General features: G+C 37.8%; 1 protein-coding gene and 2 non-coding genes across 6 annotated transcripts; all 3 read left to right on the plus strand.

Annotated features, from left to right (window-relative positions):
• Positions 1-5579: 5579 nt before the first annotated feature.
• On the plus strand, positions 5580-5661 carry Trnas-uga (transfer RNA serine (anticodon UGA)). Its single transcript has one exon. It is a non-coding gene; the product is annotated as a tRNA-Ser (tRNA).
• A 198-nt stretch (positions 5662-5859) lies between these two features.
• On the plus strand, positions 5860-5941 carry Trnas-uga (transfer RNA serine (anticodon UGA)). The gene has a single exon. It is a non-coding gene; the product is annotated as a tRNA-Ser (tRNA).
• A 2468-nt stretch (positions 5942-8409) lies between these two features.
• On the plus strand, positions 8410-18851 carry LOC127842870 (uncharacterized). 4 transcript variants are annotated; one of them, XM_052372621.1, is made up of 7 exons: positions 8410-8460; positions 10259-10344; positions 12296-12465; positions 15351-15478; positions 15802-16025; positions 16301-17018; positions 17301-18851. In XM_052372621.1, exons 3-7 carry the CDS (start codon positions 12301-12303, stop codon positions 18274-18276), a joined length of 2211 nt encoding a protein of 736 aa, XP_052228581.1. In that variant the 5' UTR covers positions 8410-8460; positions 10259-10344; positions 12296-12300; the 3' UTR covers positions 18277-18851. The 4 variants fall into 4 exon arrangements, with proteins under 4 accessions (XP_052228581.1, XP_052228582.1, XP_052228579.1 ...); XM_052372619.1 differs by lacking the exon at positions 8410-8460 and adding an exon at positions 8476-8666; XM_052372620.1 differs by lacking the exon at positions 8410-8460 and adding an exon at positions 8797-8933.
• Positions 18852-19644: the final 793 nt, after the last annotated feature.

Here is a 19644-nt window from a genome sequence, read left to right on the forward strand (position 1 = left end):
ATTCAATCATCCTTTACCAGTAAGACTTCCAAGGAGCGTAAAAGGGAGCTTGTGATTATAGAACAAGAGTAATTGATGCATGAAAGCTACAAGCGTCTGAGAGAAGATATGTGTGCGTGTGTGTTAACTTCAAAGTTAATGAGCCCTTTACAGAGGCTACATTATGTGTGGACCCGGAGTGTGTTCCAGCACAGAGGCTACATTATGTGTGGACTCGGAGTGTGTCCCAGCACAGAGGCTACATTATGTGTGGACCCGGAGTGTGTCCCAGCACAGAGGCTACATTATGTGTGGACCCGGAGTGTGTCCCAGCACAGAGGCTACATTATGTGTGGACCCGGAGTGTGTCCCAGCACAGAGGCTACATTATGTGTGGACCCGGAGTGTGCCCATGCACTCCTACATGTTTAGCTTACTAGACACACGAAAGTTGGGCGAATTTTGAAGTAAAGCTGCAATTTCCAGCTTTTTCGTTGTAACTTAACCCATTTATACATAGCGTCTAGAAAAAAAGCCTTGGCAAACAGCGTAGACCCAAATGTGACGCCGCATGGTGCGGCGTCTCATCAGGGTCTGCGCTGTTTTTTTTAAAGGAATTTTTGTAAGATATATTTTAAATATAGAAATACATATACTAGACATCCCTAATTCTGGAAATAAATTGATCCACTTATAAGGATGGGAGAGTCCACTAGGCATAAATGGGTTATTTTTTACATTTTTGATGTGGTCTTGTATTGTGGGGGGCGGAGTACCCGGAGGAGAAATCCCCACCTTTCCAGTATGGGGACCACCAACCAAACTCACATGCTGCCGGAAACGTGTATCGAACCAACCCGGTCGCCTAAGGTTACAATCAACAGTCACTGCGCTAGTGTCAGGGAAAGATTACTCCACAAAAGTCTGACCGTTGTCTGGTACCCGTAGTGTAAAGGGCAGACTACTCAAGACAATTCTGACCATTGCAAGGTACCCGTAGTGTCCCGCGCAGATGACTCCGGACAAGTCTGGCCATTGTCTGGAACCCGTAATTTCAGATGCAAATTACTCCTGAGGTCGCCGTGGTGTAATGGACAAGGTGTCTGCCTAGCGAACAGGTGGTCATGAGTTTGATACCCACTGTGGGAGGGTTCTTTAGATTTCCCACAAAGGCACCAAGTACTGGTTCTATGCCCAGGAAACGGACTGGAGAGCGTTTTAATAAGCATGAAGCTTTCGATGCAATCGAGCTAAAATGAATAGGTTTAAACTAAATTACTCCTGACAAGTCTGACTATGTCTGTTGTGCTAGATTACTCGAGAATCTTAACCTTAATCTGTTGAACTATTTTAGCACTCCTCAATGTTGTCTAGTACCCGTAGTTTCAGGGGCAGATTATTCCAGGCAAGTCTGACAATTGCCTAGTACCAGTAGTGTCAGGGGCAGATTACTACAGACAAGTCTGACTATTATCTAGTACCAGTAGTGTCAGGAGCACATTACTCCAGGCAAGTCTGACCATTGCCTAGTACCCGTTTTCTTAGGGGCAGATCATTCCAGAAAGGACTTACTATTATCTGATATCCGTAGTGTCAGGGTTAGATTTCTGCATTCAAGTCTGACTATTGCCTGGTACCCATAATGTCAGGAGTAGATTACTGCATTCAAGTCTGACTACGGTCTGGTACCCGTAGGGTCAGGGGCAGATACTCCACTCAAGTCTGACTATTGTCTGGTACCCGTTTTCATAGGGGCAGATAACTCCTGACAAGTCTGACTATTGTCTGGTACCCGTGGTGTCTGGTGGAGATTACTCCATTCATGTCTGACTATTGTATGGAACCCGTTTTCTTAGGGGAAGATTACTCCACTCAAGTTTGACTATTGTCTTGTATCCGTAGTGTCAGGCGCAGATTACTCCATGCAAGTCTGACAATTGCCTGGTACCCGTTTTCTTAGAGGCAGACTACTCTTGACAATTCTGACTATTGTCTTGCACCCGTAATGTCAGGCGCAGATTACTCCAGGCAAGTCTGACCATTGCCTGGTACCCGTTTTCTTAGGGGCAGATTACTCCAGACAAGTCTGACCATTGTCTGGTACCCGTATGCTCAGGGGCAGATTACTCCATACAAGTCTGAATATTGTCCATAGTGCTAGGGGCAGATTACTCGAGACATCTAACTATTTATCAAAATAACTATTTTAGCATTCCTGTATCACATAATTTTTTAAGTGTCCACTCACAAGTCAGTACGTGTATGGAATTTATAGTTAGCTTGAATTGCACACACTTGTCGAATGAGATAGGTAAGCAAACACCTCTTTAAACCACATCGCCGTGTTCTCGCTTTATATATCAAGATACGACATAATTATTATATTATCAATAGAAGGATGTCAGATTAGCATTTCCATTCTTACCAGGGGCAATATCTTTAATCTCACAATGAATAGTCGGGTAGGATTGCATGTAATATGTTGCTTTCCAAAGATTTGAGAATGAGATGTCAACGAATCGGATAAGATAATTATTGTCAGCCGAAGCCAAGAATATTAATTGTGTCGTTAACATTGTTAACAGCTGTGTCCCATGCTAACTTGTAAAGAAAATAAGTAATTATACACTTCACAATGGAGATTAACCCATTTATGCCTAGTGGACTCCCCCATCCTTCTAAACTGGATCAATTTATTTCCAAAGTTAGGGATGTCTAGTATACTTATTTCTATACTAGTGTTTAGAATATTTCTTACAGAAATACCTTTATGCAAACAGCGTAGACCCTGATGAGACGCCGCATCATGCGGCGTCTCGTCTGGGTCTACGCTGTTTGCAAAGGCCTTTTTTTAGACGCTAGGTATGAATGGATTCAGTCATCTTACAATGTGATATCGTATTCGCCTAAAATATGTCAAGCTTCTCAATGAGTAAAAACTCCTACGTACGAATGTATGCACATTTTGTATTACTTCATTTAAGACTGTTTTAAATATATATTGACTAAAGATGTTATACATTAAATGTAAACAGTAGTAGATGTTCCGATGTATTTGCAATCTTACTAATTAATGAACAATGTTCTGTGAAAACTGGGATGCTTACATGTTCATAAAGTGTCGTCCAAGATAAACCTGTGGAGTTCGCACATGCTTGTCAAAGATGTCACTTTCCGCTTTTATTTATATAATATAGTTTTTGTTGACATGAAGTCTCTTTAAAACAAAAATCCAGTCTAGGCAAAACGTTTCGTGATGAGTCTGTGCGGGCTGCAACGAATACTCTGGGGGAACAGTTACGCACATGCATTAAACCCCGTTTTCCCACGGCGAGGCTAAATTATCCCGTGGTGGAAACACATTATTATTCATATCCCCGGCACTAGTAAAAGGTACGACCGATATCCATCTATTACTACATATTCAATCTCACAATTAAATCCCAAACCTCATCAATATATGTGAGAACCTGAGATGGGAGAGGAGAGAGGACACTGGTATGTTATTATGTTTTGAATATGTTCTTCCCCTCGTACTCTTTAATTATGCGCATGTTCTATTTAAACGAACGAAACCGAAGCAAACTGGGGACATGGGTTTCGTTTATAAAAACAGGCGATATCTTGTCCACAGTAATCCAATTCATTTCGGGCTAAATTCCCGTCTACTAATTATATGTAAGGGAAGATATGCTTGTGCTACCGGCCGCAAATATACAATTAGAAACATCGCGGGCGTGACAGTCTTAGATTCAAGGTGTCTTGTGACCGGCCATTTGATCGGCGAGAATTAAAGAACGTTGAAGACAGAATGTAAGTACAACTATTTAGCTCATTGACATGTTGACAGGGTGTTTTTTTTTCTTGGGCGTCTAAAAACACAAAATTGATACACTATTATTCAGACTTCCACTCCTAAAATGGGTAAAACACACAATTTTCTCGTTGCCGTGCGTGTTTTGGGGTAGTAAGTGGAATTAAAATTATTTATATAGCTAAAACTGAAAGAGTTAAATATGGTATTCATTTATAATTCTTTGTGATATAATTTAAGATTATTGGTCCTATTCTGCGATGTTTATAATTGCCAGAATGTAAATACAATATGTTACCAGTATGTCACATAAATTCAGAGTCACTACTTGTAGCATATGAATTTTTCGCATTTCGTTTCGTACAATTAACGCTTTTGTCAAATTTCTTGACCTACTACTGTAGTTAAACCCATTTATGCCTAGCGTCTAGAAAAAAGCCCTTGGCATACAGCGTAGACCCAGATGAGACGCCGCAAGATGCGGCGTCTCATCAGGGTCTGCGCTGTTTGCTTACAGGAATTTCTGTAAGAAATATTCTAAATATAGAAATAAGTATACTAGAAATCCCTAATTTTGGAAATAAATTGATCCAATTAAGAAGGACGGGAAAGTCCACTAGGCATAAATAGGCTAAGAAACAACTACAACTACTACAAACATATGAAGTTTGAACAAAACATTGCCGCATTTTTAATTAAAAAAAAACATCGTGGCATAGAGTTACTATGTGAAGAAACATGGTATAAATTCTCGGTTAACAAGCGGCCGCGGTGCATTGAGCGTCATTGTCCTGCTTTATGGTCGATTAGAGTGATTAAACTGCAATGAAACATAAGATGAAACCATCTGTTTTCTCCCTATCTCGCTGCAGTTGATAGAGATTTGGCGATAAAATCCGAGACCATCCGAATAGTCGCTGTATCATCATAGTCAAATTAATATTCATTGCCCACAAAATGCGTCTCGTCAAATTATTGCCAACACAGTGTCAAAAGATTCCAGCGGATGATGGCCGATACCTTTTGTACAGGGAAACATTAACTAGTGGTTATATCTCATTGTTGCAAGCGCGATGCCATATCAGAAAATGGCGGATTTTTTTGGCACTTCCGGTAAAGGCGAGACTTATTGCGTGAACTTTGACAATAGTAAAAAAGCGCGCGAAAACAAATATCATAATAGCATATATCGTCTTACGAAAAATGTTTATTGATAATGTTGACTTAATTGTAGTATCTGTTTCATGAATAAATGCATTGCAACCTAACGCATTTACATGGTAAAATTATGATTTAATTTCAAGTCCAGACAGCTTCGTACATATTATGTAGTTAGGGTTTATAAATCAATAATGAATATGTCGCAGATACATTTTGGAGAAAACTGGGCCTGTGCAGTCCGCACAGGCTAATCAGGGACGGCACTTTCCGCTTTTATGACATGTTTCGTTTAAATGAGATCTCGTCTTAGCAAAAATCCAATTACGCGGAAAGTGTCGTCCCTGATTAGCCTGTGCGGACTGCACATGCTAATCTGGGACGACACTTTACGCACATGCTTTATGCATAGCTTTCTCAAAACACGACTCATATTATCTCAAACTACCACCCCGAGCATAAGTACACGTTTCTCTACTGCGTTGAAAGCTCCGAGTTGTAAACCGAAGTTGACACATGCATACTATAACTTGTCGTGTCGAGTGAGCGTAGATCTACCATATCCCAGGTTTAATAATAATCGAGCATTCTGATGAATGTTCATGTAAACTTACATCATAGTTCGCCAGCTGTGATGGCCGAGTGGTTAAGGCGTTAGACTTGAAATCTAATGGGATCTTCCCGCGCAGGTTCGAACCCTGCTCGCAGCGTTATATGTTTTGCTTTTCCTAACATCAGGTTTAATTGGCAATGCATTGCCATATTTAACTCTCATATCGCCACAACACTTTCAAACAATCCAGTAAGACGAACCGTATTTCAAATCTTTCAACTAATGTCACATCCCAAGTTTATTTATAATCGAGCACTCAGATCAATCTTAATGTAAACTTTCGTAACGTTCGTAAGCTGTGATGGCCGAGTGGTTAAGGCGTTAGACTTGAAATCTAATGGGATCTTCCCGCGCAGGTTCGAACCCTGCTCGCAGCGTTAAATCTTTTGCTTCTCCTCAATGCATTTCATGGACTCTCATTAAAATTGCCACAACACTTTCGAACAATCCAGTTAGACGAAACGTTTTTCAAATCTTTCAACTAATGTAAACGGTGTTATTTTCGTTTTTACAATCGAATGCGTGTACCGCGTTATTAAGGTTACTGCATCTCCACAAAAGAACAAAACATAATTTAAAATGACACCATAAGTTGGGAAAAGATAATTTTCAACAAATTGATGCAATTATTATTCGATTCCATAACACCGCTGAACAAAATCGCCAGTCTTTTGTTCGTCCAGTTAATTGATTAGATAGAAGTGAGGTGACAAACTCTGGGTCCGCACAGATTGCAATCATTGTCGCGAAAAAGTTGTAAACATAGAAAAACACATGCATTCATACATATCACTCTAAGGTTACATGCTGTCAACATATGGTCTCGAATGGCCAGTGGCATAACATACAAAATTGTTTAAAGTAAAACACTAATTTAGTTCTCGAATGATGGATAGTTGTCGTTGGCTGATGTTACAGTGTGCGTTAGAGCGCTTATCTGATAACGGAATTATAATATTTAAGGTTAGAAGTATCTGTTTTCTTAATTAAACACATAATTTGATGATGTGATGATGTTCCGCTTATATTGTCCGCGGTTGTATACATGATGCGACACATGCGACGTGATGTGTCACAAACAGTGATGATAACCAATCTTCCCGGTCATAGCACTGTTTGCAAATGTTAATTATGTTAATTTAGTTTTAAAAGGTATTAGGAACATAAATTATATCCTTGTCAGATTGTTTGATAAATGGGTTATGGTAGCTGATACTGACTTGACAGGTATTTGCTGGGACGAAAGACAAGTTGCAGAGAAAGAATGCTTTGTGCGGGCAAAAGAATTAAAATAACATGAATTTCATATCAAAATATCAGTGTCATCAACCACAAGTTGTGATGACAGATTAGCCAATTCAAAACTTTATGAAAAATTTGATAGCTTTGAAAGACTGTTGTCAAAAATCAACATTAAAGCATGTTTATTTTCTGTAGGTATGTTCATGTAACGTCTGCAATAGTATATACCAATGTAACCATAACGTCACTGCGTTTGCCGCTGCGGAAGAAAAGTATGATTCCTTATCGAGTAGATCTACTCAGCACGTATCGATTCACGGAGCCTCGATAATTTGTGGACAATTGCGTAGTGCATAAATGTATAAAATTACTGATTCGTAACCTGCACAGTAAGGAAGTTGTTCCCTTAAAATAAATTCCTGAAATACGCATACTAAATCCTCCAAGCTTTCTCAACACATCTAGAAAGAAAATATCAAACCACAATTTTTACAAGTTTTGTTGTTTATAATGTACATAAAATAATTTTTTTTATATTTAGTTTGAGGTTTAAATCAGCATGCCGCTATTTCTGGTAAATTCATTTAAACGGTTTTGGATGGTCTGTTCATGGTCTATGTACATAATTATGTGTCGTGTTCCTCTAACGTATTGTGCAATCGTATTGACATATCAATACTTTACCTTTAACCAATAACGCCACATACTTAAATTAAATCATTAAATTACGTTCCACCACTTTAGTTTAAAAAGAGCAGATCTCTATATACAATGCATTCAATTTATAACCATAGTTTTGTTTAATTATGCGGCGCACAACATATATTAGCAGTTGCTTCCTATATATATGTGCATAAATATTTTATTATAACAGTCATAATTTAGGGGAAATTTTCAAAAATTTACGCATGCTGCAAATGCTGAGTATGAATTCATGTTTCCTTGTTGTTTTTCATGATGATGATATTGTTGGTGGTAGTGATGATTATGATGATGGTAATGAAACTAATTATACGTTTTAAAAATGATCCGGATTGACTGCTGTTTAAATAGAGAGGAAGTTTTATCCTTCATATATGGTAACACGGACAACGAATTCTTTTTCACCCTTTCAACGAACAATCCTGTGCAAACATTTGTTTATTTGATAGATAAACAAATCCGTTTCTTTTCAAACCTAGCCATTTAAACCTTTACCAAAGCCGCTCAGTTGTGGTATCAAAGTATTTTGTAAAACCGCTGAACAATACTGGAACAATAGCCAGAGTTCGGTGTCTTACTTTTGTCGGTTATCTCTTGAGAAATCATAATTACTTCATTATGTAAACAGGAGAATGTTTTAAATGAAATATTTTCCATGTCTGCTACATAAAAGGAAAGTGACTCTTCGGTCCCAAACATAGTTGCTAGGTCTGAGTGAAGTTTGGACGTCTGAAGTTTGAACATATGCGGCTTTCTTGTCTTTGTCGTATTTCTTTAAACGAAAACGTTAGCTCCGTACCGAACGGTGCAAACGCGTGAAAGTAATATCACTATAGGTTAAAATCCTTTCAAAGACAGTATGTAAACATATTAATCTTTTTGCCGGTGTGTGTGTAATTAATGGATCGATACGGGACTTTCAACGATTGCTTTAGCCTTGTGGAGTTTTAAAGTATGTTTAAGATAACTTTCTATAGATAAATCAAACCGAGCGAATACCTTGAAAAATACATACCCACCGCGTGTGTTTGATTTGGCTGATTTTTTTATTAATTAAACAAAACTGAATATCGCAGTAGGTACATGAGGCTTTTGTTGTGACCCTTTCACACACGAATGCGTTTTCTCCATGGATTAAGTCAGTTCGTCTTAAAGCAGGTATGGACATTTTATTTCGTGCATTTAATATTTAACTTTAAATGGTTTTGTTTAATCGGTTGTGTTTGAATACTTGATATTCGTAATGATGGGTGATGTTACACGTCCCAATATTAACCTTGCGTTACTGGATCCGCGTCCATGCTGAAGTAGCATTGTCATTCGTTTTGTGTGTATGGAGCCGTTTAATTATAAACGAATAACTGAAAGAATTAACAAGACTTGAACGCTTAAGAATTCCCGTAATAGTCAAGGAATAATGAAATGGTAAGGACTGCTACTAAGCATTACATATAACGTTGGTAAATTTCATAAACTTTGTTTGTGTATCTATGATTTTTCAAAGTGTGTACATATATTTTCATGCTCATGTTCAAAATGCAACATTTCCATGTATAAATGCATACTTGTAGTATTTTGAATAGCGCTCAATAAACAGTTTACTTTTATATATTTACAAACATGTATGCACTTTTCAGTCAGGTTTTTGGCTATTTGCTGTAATTGGGTTACGCACAATACTACGTAATTTCTAAAACGATTAAAGGATTTACCGATCAGGAAAAGTGTTAAGTACCGGTACCTATGTTTATCTTATTGGTCAATGTGAAACACGTATTGACACGAGAGTTAGTATTCTAATGTATCACACATATAGGCACAGACAATTAGGTCCAATTAAGAAACATTTAACTTTAACCATGTTGGCGGGAACGTTCAGAAAGAACACTTTATGTATCAACCAATTGAGCAAATTGTGTTTTTTATTATTATGCTCCACCAAAATTTTTGGGGGAAGCATATAGTCGCCGCTTCGTCTGTCCGTGCGTGTGTCCGTCCGTGCACAATTTTTGTCCGGGATATTTCTCAGCAATTAATTACCGGAATTCAATTAAACTTTATGGGAAGCTTCACTACCAAGAGGAGATGTGCATAGTATTAGCCGGTTCTGGTCGGATGATTTTTCACAGAGTTATGGCCCTTTGAAATTTTCTATAAACTGTACATATTAAGCAATTCTTGTCCCCCAACTACTGACTGGAATTCAATGAAGCTTTATGGGAAGCTTAACTACCTTGAGGAGATGCGCATTTTATTTGTGAGTTCTGGTTAGATGATTTATTTAGAGAGTCATGGCCCTTTGAAATTTTTATGTAGCTAAACCATCCATCGTATTATTTTGTACAAAGCTATGCCCATCAAGACGTTTCCTTTTATCTGAATATATAGTGCAATATTGTGACAAAAAACCTTTGGGAGCATCACCCGTCTCCGACGGTTTCTTGTTAGCTCGGCTGTTTTCGGAGAAAAGCCGAGGTATTGTCATAGCCAGCTCGTCGTCCGCCGTCCGCGTCGTGCTTAAACCTTAACATAGGCTCTAAAATCAAAGTGTTTCCACATACAACTTTGAAACTTCATATGTATATGCACCTTGATCAGTTCTACACGCCACACTCATTTTTGCGTCACTAGGTCAAAGGTCAAGGTCACTTCTGACAAACATTCATTTATTTCAAACTGCACCCACAGCCGAGCATTGGCACCCGCTGTGAGGTGCTCTTGTTTATACATAAGTTATAAATTTCTTTCAGACATCTAATGGGTGCGATTTCCAACGACTTTAGATAAGCCGTCGTCTACGTTGTCCACTTCTAAGCTAAGTCTTCCAGTATATGTGGTAAGTAACATGACAATTTAAAGCTCATGTTAAGGAAAAAACAAGTAAATACGTATTTATTTTTCAACAGTGAAACGTGTACATGTTGCGTTTAATAGGTGTATGAATACACGTAAAGATATATACAGTACATGATTAAATCTGGCCTATTTCAACTACGATATCAATACAAACTAAAGACATAAAATCCTATTGAGATCTGAGAAACCTGGCAATAACGCACACAAGCAGTGTCGTCCCAGATTGGCATATGCCGTCCACGTAAGCTTATATCCGTTACACTAACAAATATGGTGTGTATGTTGTTCTGAAATACATGTATTAAGGCAACAATGATGGCTTAGGAGTTGTTTATAAACCAATTAAAAACGACATTGCAGACATAATTTCGACTCTAACTTAATCTGACAAACGGCTCTTTTTTTTTTCGTAATGCGAACTACCGGTTCAGTTCACTATATTCCGCTTTAACGACCGAGATCAATTTGTTGCTCCGGTGATTGGATTATCTAACAACGATAGCTGTATCTTTATACACAAACAAATCAGCGAAGTTTATATCGATGTGTCATGTTCAAATCGACAAAATACAATCACATTTTCCGATTGAATACTTTTAGTGGGACTAGATGACAATACATGTATACACTGTACTTGAAAAATCCTCTTTTAAGCCATCATCGATTGTTTATCTTGAAAGCAATATTAAATGACGTTTTTTTGGAGCCCAAAATTCGTTATAGATATTGATTTTATTTTGTCCATTTAAATTCATTATAAATTGAATTTCAATAACGTACGAGCGTGTATCAGAGCAGATATCGTTCATACAGTATAAAAGCATTAGTGGAATCAATGCATGCACATGTGGTTACTAAATCTAATTTATACATTAGCAAACTATGAATCTATAAATGGGATAACGATTTATATAAATATGAAATATGCTTGTTACACAATACGTTCTAAACGTACTGCACTCTCAAATATACGTTAGGTTGATCGTTCATCTTTTAACGACTTCACCTATATATGTTTGAATTGTATGCTCGAAGTCATGGAGCACTTGAGAAATTTAACGTTAGATTTAATAAGTGATTTATGTTACATGCGAAATCGTTTTCGATAATGTAAGTTTACAAGAGAAGTCGTATATACAGAGACGGGTACACACCACTACAAATTTTGTAAATATTATTATCGTTGTCGACGAGGCGGGTATAAACAGCTATCCTACCACTAATGGCTCTGATAACGTGATACCCGGGGTTTTAGTTTGTCACATAAGCATTACATGTATCTCTATAAGTCCTCAGGACTTATTGAAGAAGATAATTTCGAGTAGTTTAAATGTCGATCAATATTTCAAAGAGGAGGGGGGTACGCCGGCGTCTCTTGGAGGACCTTCCATGCTCTTTTCCAGACCGTTGTAAATACTCTGACATACACGTCTCAAACGGCAAATATTTGAGTCGTGTGCTGAGAGAAAACTGGGCATAATGCATGTGCGTAAAATGTCGTCCCTGATTAGCCTGTGCAGTCCGCACAGGCTAATCAGGGACGACACTTTCCGCCTAAATTGGATTTGTGATAAGAAGAGACTTCAAACGAAACGAAAACGAAAAATTTCATAAAAGCGGAAAGTGTCGTCTGCACAGGCTAATCTGGGACGACACGTTACGCACATGTATTATGCCCAGTTTTTTAGGCTACGACTCATTTTATAATGAATGCTTCCGCTTCGAGCTACATGACCATGTTGAATTACTAGAGGTCTGTTGAAGTCTGCAGTTGCCGTTTTGTTGAAAGATCTATAATTTACAATTACTGTCAATAAATGATGAGATATTGATAATACGAATACACACAAATAGTTTGTGCTTTGTGGACAAATTGTTCACTAATGTTTGCAGAAATTATGCTATATCAAGAGCGCATCTCGTTTCCATAGAAACCATGTCGTCCGACGACGCCGACGACGAGTGCGAGAGCCCGTCGCCGGCTGCCCTGCCCTGGGTGGACCCCCGCTCCATCCGATTCACCGTCTTCGTGGTCCTCCCCTCGGAGGAAGTGCGCACGCTCCGAGACCTTCCGTCTGGTATCACTCTCCTCGAGATAAAGGTCAGGCACAACATTTGTATCGCGTTCTGACAAAACTGGGCATTATGCATATGCGTAAAGTGTCGTCCCTGATTAGCCTGTGCAGTCCGCACAGGCTAATCAGGGACGACACTTTCCGCCTAAATTGGATTTTTGCCAAGAATTGACTTCATTTTAACGAAAAATTTCATAAAAGCGGAAAGTGTCGTCCCTGATTAGCCTGTGCGGACTGCACATGCTAATCTGGGACGACACTTTACGCACATGCATTATGCACAGTTTTATCAGAACACGGCTCGTTTGTTTAAAAAGTTGCGGGGCTTGCGTTGAACTTTCTTAATGATAGAAAGTTTTCTTGTGAATTTAATCGTTCAAGCATGTCTAAGTATATTGTGAATGTAAATCCTAGAAATAAACAATGTTTTTATTATAAAAGCTTACTTTGACTTAAACGTAACAGGTACACTTTAAAAGTTCGGAATAGGAAAAAGCACACCAGTTATTTATAAAAGAGAGTTTAAGAACATGAAGTTGTAAGATATGTTATAATCGATTGTCTATTAAATGGTTTAGGTTCAAAAACCTAAACGATGAGTTAATAAATGTAAATAAACACATTTGTGTATTAAACAGAGAATGGGACGTGTTATTTAATACGCTTACTTACAAAACAGAAATAGTATGAATAGTTAAACTTTATTACAATGACTTGAAAAAAGTTAAATAATATCCATTTCTTGCGGGACTCGAACCCGGTGCCATATTCAGCAAAACCACCACTGAACCACTCAAGTTGTTGGAATTAGCGGGGTTTTTTTACACTACGTTTGTGGCAAATCTTTTTTGCTGAATTATTGTTAAAAGGCGTAACAAACGGTTAAGGAATTTGTATTTTAAAAATCAACATGAACACATGTTTCACATAACATAGGAGAAGTACAAAGTCACATAATTATAATTTCACAACATACACAGTGAGGTAATGTAGGTAGGGTAAAGTATCAGCAACACTTTTTGAAGAGATACGTTCGAAATCTATCGTTCGAGTTAAATTTGTGAGCTGAGTTGTTAAAAACATACCGTTAGTTATTGACAACAATCGTCGATTATTTAACGATTACTAAAATTTGATGATCCAACACCGTCCATAATCAGCACAATTTATTGGAGCCGCGTTCTAAGAAAGCTGGGCTTCATGCCTGTGTGTCATGTATTATCTCAGTACGGCCGATCAGGGACGACCTTTTCCCGCTTTTCTTGTGTTTTTTTTTTGTTTCGTTTCAAGGAAGTTTCTTCATAACAAAAATCTAGTTTAGCCGCAAAAGTGTCCTCCCTGTGTAACCTTTACGGACTGCACAGCCTAATCTGCGATACACTATACCCACATTTAAGACCCATTTTCCAAGAACGCAGCGCATTTAATAGTTATGCATAACTGATCCTTTCGAAGCAAAATGTATGCCATTAAATTTCAATAAATTTTTCTCAAAATATTAAACGTGGTTGATTGACCCAACAATTAAAATTTGACACAAATGGGCCCTGTAACGTTAATACTTCTATTTATGGAACGAACACGCCACAGTCTCTCTAATCCTTACAACTCAAACCACCGCTACCTAATAAGATTAACAAATTACGCCAGTATAACTAAACCAAACCACCCTTACCTAATATAAAGATTAATACCTAACACTAGTAAAATTATGCTGATTATTAAAATATCTGATTCAGTTCAGGAAATAGCGCGTTAAGCGGGTGATGTGTCATAGGTATCATACCCGTAGCCAGGGGGTGGGGGGGATGGCACCCAACATGCACCCAACATGTTTTTATCAGTATCTAAATACAGAATGCATGATTTTAAGTTTCATCTTCAAAATTGTCTAGGGGGAGGACCTCCAAACCTCCTGATTAGAGGGGACGGGGGGGGGGGGTAGCCTCTCCCGCACCTTACCCCTTCGCCACTTAAATGAAAATTCTCACCCCTCCTTTCAAAACCATGGCTACGGGCCTGGTATAATTTTGCATAGACACATGAAAATTTCCATCAAAAGTCTTAAAAGTATTAACTTGACTACATGTACATTAGTATTAGATGAAAAGAGCTTACACTTTCAGACCGTTGTGGTTTATTTAGGTAACACATTTTGCTTGATATTTCTTTATTGGCTTATAAAAACGTTTACGTTTTGTATGTACCTGAATAACACAACTAAGGGGTACGCCACTCATCAGAATTCAACAGAAATCTGTGTAACCGATATTCAAAGATAAGTGGGGTTTTGTGTATAGAAAACGCCACTAAATATCTACGTGCATGGATCATCTATTTGTATTATTTCAACTCCTAGCTCTATGCAGGGTGCAAGATCAACGGGGTTTTCAGGGGCGGTTTTAACACACGAGCTGGAAAAAAATGTAAACACATCATTAAGAATTTTCTTGATTGCAAATAGCCAAATTTATTGAAATTCATTTGTAAAAAAATCGTCAGTGCATAAAAGACAGTTTTGTTTCAGTTTGCGCCGATACCTTAAGATTTAAGAATAAATAGTGAAAACGTCTGACATCGGTGCCAACATTGCTCGTTACGTGCTGCTAAACCGTGTAAATATATGCTGTATACATCGATTGTTGGACCATAAACATAGGCTTATTAAATAAAGTAATTCTTATGGATTTCACATAGCCATACGCAGCATAAAAAATGTTTTCTATGCATTTGTTGAAATTCTTAAAACTATTCTAAAACGTTTTTTGAAATAAAGCACCACCTACCGTCCTGTTTAAATGCATTAAAGTGAATCCCACAAAGTCACGTGATCCTGAACCCTGTTTACCACGTATTACGGAATACAGCTTTTAATACACATAATTCCAATCTCACTTTGTAATAATAACAGGACAAACTTGAACTTGAAGCCGGCCTTCCCAGTCAAATCTACAGCGTCACGTACCCGGATGGAGAGGAACTACTTCCTGACCAGAAGCTCGTCGTCAAGGAAAACATCCTGCATGGTTACGTGCTAAAGTACGTGCTGTTCTAAATTTATCGTAAAAAGTGACGCTTTTGATTCATCGGACTTACTAAAGTGAACCATAAATCTGTTTTTTAAGTACTAGTAACCAGCCATTGAAATGTAAAATATATCGATATAGAAGTAACATAATAAATGATGATCATCATCAGCGTCGTCGTCATTTTCGTCAGCATAACCGTCATCAAAATCATCATAATCATTATTATCATCACCACCACAACCGCCATCAACATCATCAGCATCATCATCTTCTACTTATTCACCACCACCACCATCATTTTATTATTAATGGGCATGTGTGTTTCTCCAAAAGGTTGCGTATCCTTGAAACGTGGGTGTCGTTGTACAAGGCGGTATATCACAACCAGATCGAGCAGGTGTACCATAGCGGTGGCGTCCACCTAAAGGGCAACATCGTAATAAGCCCCGATGAGGCGGGGCGGTACGAAGGCGTCGTGCGGGAACGGGGCGCTGTGGCGCTGTACATGGCAGCGTACATGGGAATGCAACGTATGGTCAGCATGCTACTCTCTGTTGGTATGCATTGGAATTTACATTTACATGTATTTGTTAATATTGTAAGTCATTTAAAAAAAGAAGGCACACATGCTTGATATTTTGTTAAATAGTGCATACAAGTATGGACATGTAATTAAATAAATTGCATGTATATAAATATCATTGGACACTTTCATCTTGTGAGTATAGATCGTTGCTTTACAGTTTGCATGTGTGTTTGAATGTGTGTTTTAACATTTACTATTGGTTAACATTTATATACATTTATATACACAAAACAATGTTATTTGCAGGTGTTGACCCCAATTCCACCACAATCTTCGGTAGGACCCCACTTCATGCGGCCGTTGCCAAGGATATGGTGGTCATCATGGACCACCTAGTGGACAAAGGTGCTGTTATCCATCGACCGGACTGTCACGGCGATTCTCCACTAAAAATTGCTCAGAAAATGAACGCAGTTTTGTGCTTCCGTAGAATTCGCTTAATGCAACTGAATCTAAGAGGAAACTCATGTGTTGCGGGAAAGAAAGGACAAAATCGCGCAAAATCGTATACAAAAGAGTCGTTTTGGGCGCACTCGAGCACGTCAACGGCAGTAAATAAGTCCGATGTGTCGAAACATGCCATTCGGAAACAGTTATCAAAAAGCGCTCCAAGTCTAGAAGTCAGAAAGTCAAACCCACGTTCTGCACGGGATGTGAGAACAAATTCGTCTCTAAGCAATGCGACTACTGGTAAGATAAAGCGTGGCTATAACGTTAAATGGAGCGACACCGCATTCCAGCATCCGCACACCAGGGTAACTGAAGCCAAAGTGGACGATGTTGTTAAAGTGCAACCTGTAACGTTAGCGTTACCAAAGACAATTGTTAAATTTTCAACAGTTCAAAATTCAGCGAAAGACGAAAAGGCTGAAAAAGTAACGAAAGAGACACCACTCAAAGCATCTGACAGTGGGAAAGAAGAGTCAAAAGATATCACTCGGGCAATGAAATTCACAAAGGAAAGGTAGACGTCATTATTTTAAGAAAGTCATCCGGATGTGATGTATATATATATATATATAATGTCTTATTTAAAACGATTGTTACACAGTACCCAATAAATATTCAACAAACTTTCTTCTAAGGACTAAAATATCTAGCATTGTACTAATGCGGGTAAATGTATATTAACATTTAAAAGTTTTACAGTATTAATCTCTTTTTATCATCAGTTTCAAATTCAATATTATTTTGTCACTGATACATGCTATGTTAAACGTGTTTTTGTCTCACTTTTTGTTTTTAGATTAAATTACTTCAGCAAAATGTCGAAGCCTGAACGTGAGTATGTTCCAATGGCAGAACGCGAAAAGAGAAAGAAACCTACTTTAGAATCAAGTAAAGAAGTTACTGAAGCCTTTAAAAAGTGGCTAGAAAGAAAGGAAGAAGAGGAGGAAATTGCACATGAAAGCGAAGATGAAGAACAGGTCCAGGAGTTCAACGAAAGTGACTCTGAAGCTGACAGATTTTATGATTTTAATAAGAAGGTGCGAAAGATGAATAGAAACAATAGTGCAAAGAGTTTGACACCCGGCAATCGACCGATCATGACAATAATGCAGTTTGCAAGCACAACTGAAGGAGACGGCACTAATCCGCCTCCAGAGTATCATATGCGAGCTTACAGCGAATGGAGAACCAAGCGAAGGGGGTTTATGGAACATTTGCCGAGGATGAGAACGTCGAAAGATCTGGAGTTGGAAAAGAGACGACTGGAGGAGAAACGGCAAAAGTTGTTAATGAACGCGATTTCCTACGAAGAATGGATGGACCACACCGAGGAACGGAAGTTTCTGATCCGGCAGATTTTGAAAGCAGATTTAGATGAAATTCGTAAGCTTGAGGAAGCAAAGCATCATGATAGACAAAAGATGTACTCTTACGATCTCTGGAAAGAGAAATTAAAATCGAGAGAACAAGAAGACAGAAAACGAAAAGAATTTCAGAAAATGTACGACAAAGAGAGGTTGAGAGAGAGGGATGAACAACGAAGTGCTAAAGCTGTATCATTCGATGTGTGGCTCAGAAAAAGCAGAAATAGTATGTCCAAGGAAAAAGAGAGTGAGCAAAGACTACGTGTAAATGGCCAATTACATGTCACCAGCAAGCATGATCTAGAATCTTTATATAATGAGACGGAGAACGTAAGAGAAATCGATGTAAAGGCTTCCAGTGAACCATCGTCGTTTACAGAATCTAGAACAAGAATTATATCCACATAAAATGGTGTATTGTAATTTAATATTGTATTCAATATAATACAATAATAACTCCGTTAGTAGTTTTCAATAATTACTTTGTCATGAATTTGTTTTATATTTTATTGTTTTGGATCTAATCGTGGCTGTCTGTTACTTTTATAATTTGATGTAAAGCAGTATTTTATGGTGTTTGAGTAGTTTTATGTTTGAGAAACGTCATATTACTTTGTTCGATAAATGGAGAGTTTAGACTTCTAAAATTCATCGATCAGTTATGTATAAATTCATAGACTTGAGCCTTGAATGTTGTGCGTAACCTAAATCCCTATTTTTCTAGCAGGCGCAAATGTTTGCAAATTCGGTATAATAAAAGGTGGCCTTCAAAACATATACAATCGGTAATTTCGAAATTTAACACACACTTCGCATTTGTTGGCGAATGATTAGTTGTTTTATTATGTCGTATTTCTGTCTGGATGGTGTCAAACACAAGATGCTAGACATCGGATATGTTTTGTATGACGCCTGAAAGCGTTGAGGTGGCGAAATTAGCTATAAACCACTCAAGTGACTATTAAACAGATTTACATTGTATAGTTTGAGGATTTTGTTACCTTTTTAATGTGAAATATTAGACCTTCAACAACAAGTATCAGCTTAAATATGTAAATGAGATCGTATCAGAGGGTCTGAATACAAACCCTCGAAAATTACACAGATAGAATCAGTAAAATTTTAATAAGTTTACACATTGTAATGGGCATAAACATCCTTTAACCCTGCCAGCATAAATTAGAAGTCATAGACCTAAGAGAAGGACATGGCATGTGATGCTAATTATTGATTATTGAGATTGTAAACGTTAAAGTTAAATTCACTGACGGATTGCTGGCATTTCTGCGTAGGATTATCATCGCCATTTAGTGGTTTGTTGACATAATTCGAATATTTTGTATACTAAAACAAAACGTGTACTTGTAGTGACCGCATGATTGTACGAAGACACAAATGACCCGATATTACGAAGGAGCGATATTCAGAAAAAAACGACATCAATTTATATTAAATGTAATAAGTTAAGGACCCTTTTTTAAAATACCACATTTTCGCATTGCGTGTAACTCGAAATTTTGAGCTGCTATGGTGTAATTAAGAAAGATATTTATCCTAAACATATGAACTTATCAATCTGAATAGTGAAACCCCGAACTACAAAGTATACGGTATATAACTATTGCTATGAAATTCTTTCTTTCACTTTGTATGACTGTTTTTCCATCTGCTCTAATTATTTTACAGATTTCGACGCAACAAATACATGTATTATTATTTGAAGCAGTTTACGTGCGATTTTTATCATGTTAATCTGAACTTGATTTAGGTTATAAT

Source organism: Dreissena polymorpha, chromosome 8 (genome assembly GCF_020536995.1).
Source record: "Dreissena polymorpha isolate Duluth1 chromosome 8, UMN_Dpol_1.0, whole genome shotgun sequence".
NCBI lineage: Eukaryota > Metazoa > Mollusca > Bivalvia > Myida > Dreissenidae > Dreissena > Dreissena polymorpha.

Excerpts from the sequence above, each read along its gene's own strand:
- LOC127842870 (XM_052372621.1), top strand. The coding sequence starts at position 12,301 with ATGTCGTCCGACGACGCCGACGACGAGTGCGAGAGCCCGTCGCCGGCT. Across the intron at positions 15,479-15,801 it reads CTGCATGGTTACGTGCTAAA|GTTGCGTATCCTTGAAACGT; the intron begins GTACGTGCTGTT and ends TTTCTCCAAAAG. Across the intron at positions 17,019-17,300 it reads ATGAAATTCACAAAGGAAAG|ATTAAATTACTTCAGCAAAA; the intron begins GTAGACGTCATT and ends TTTTGTTTTTAG.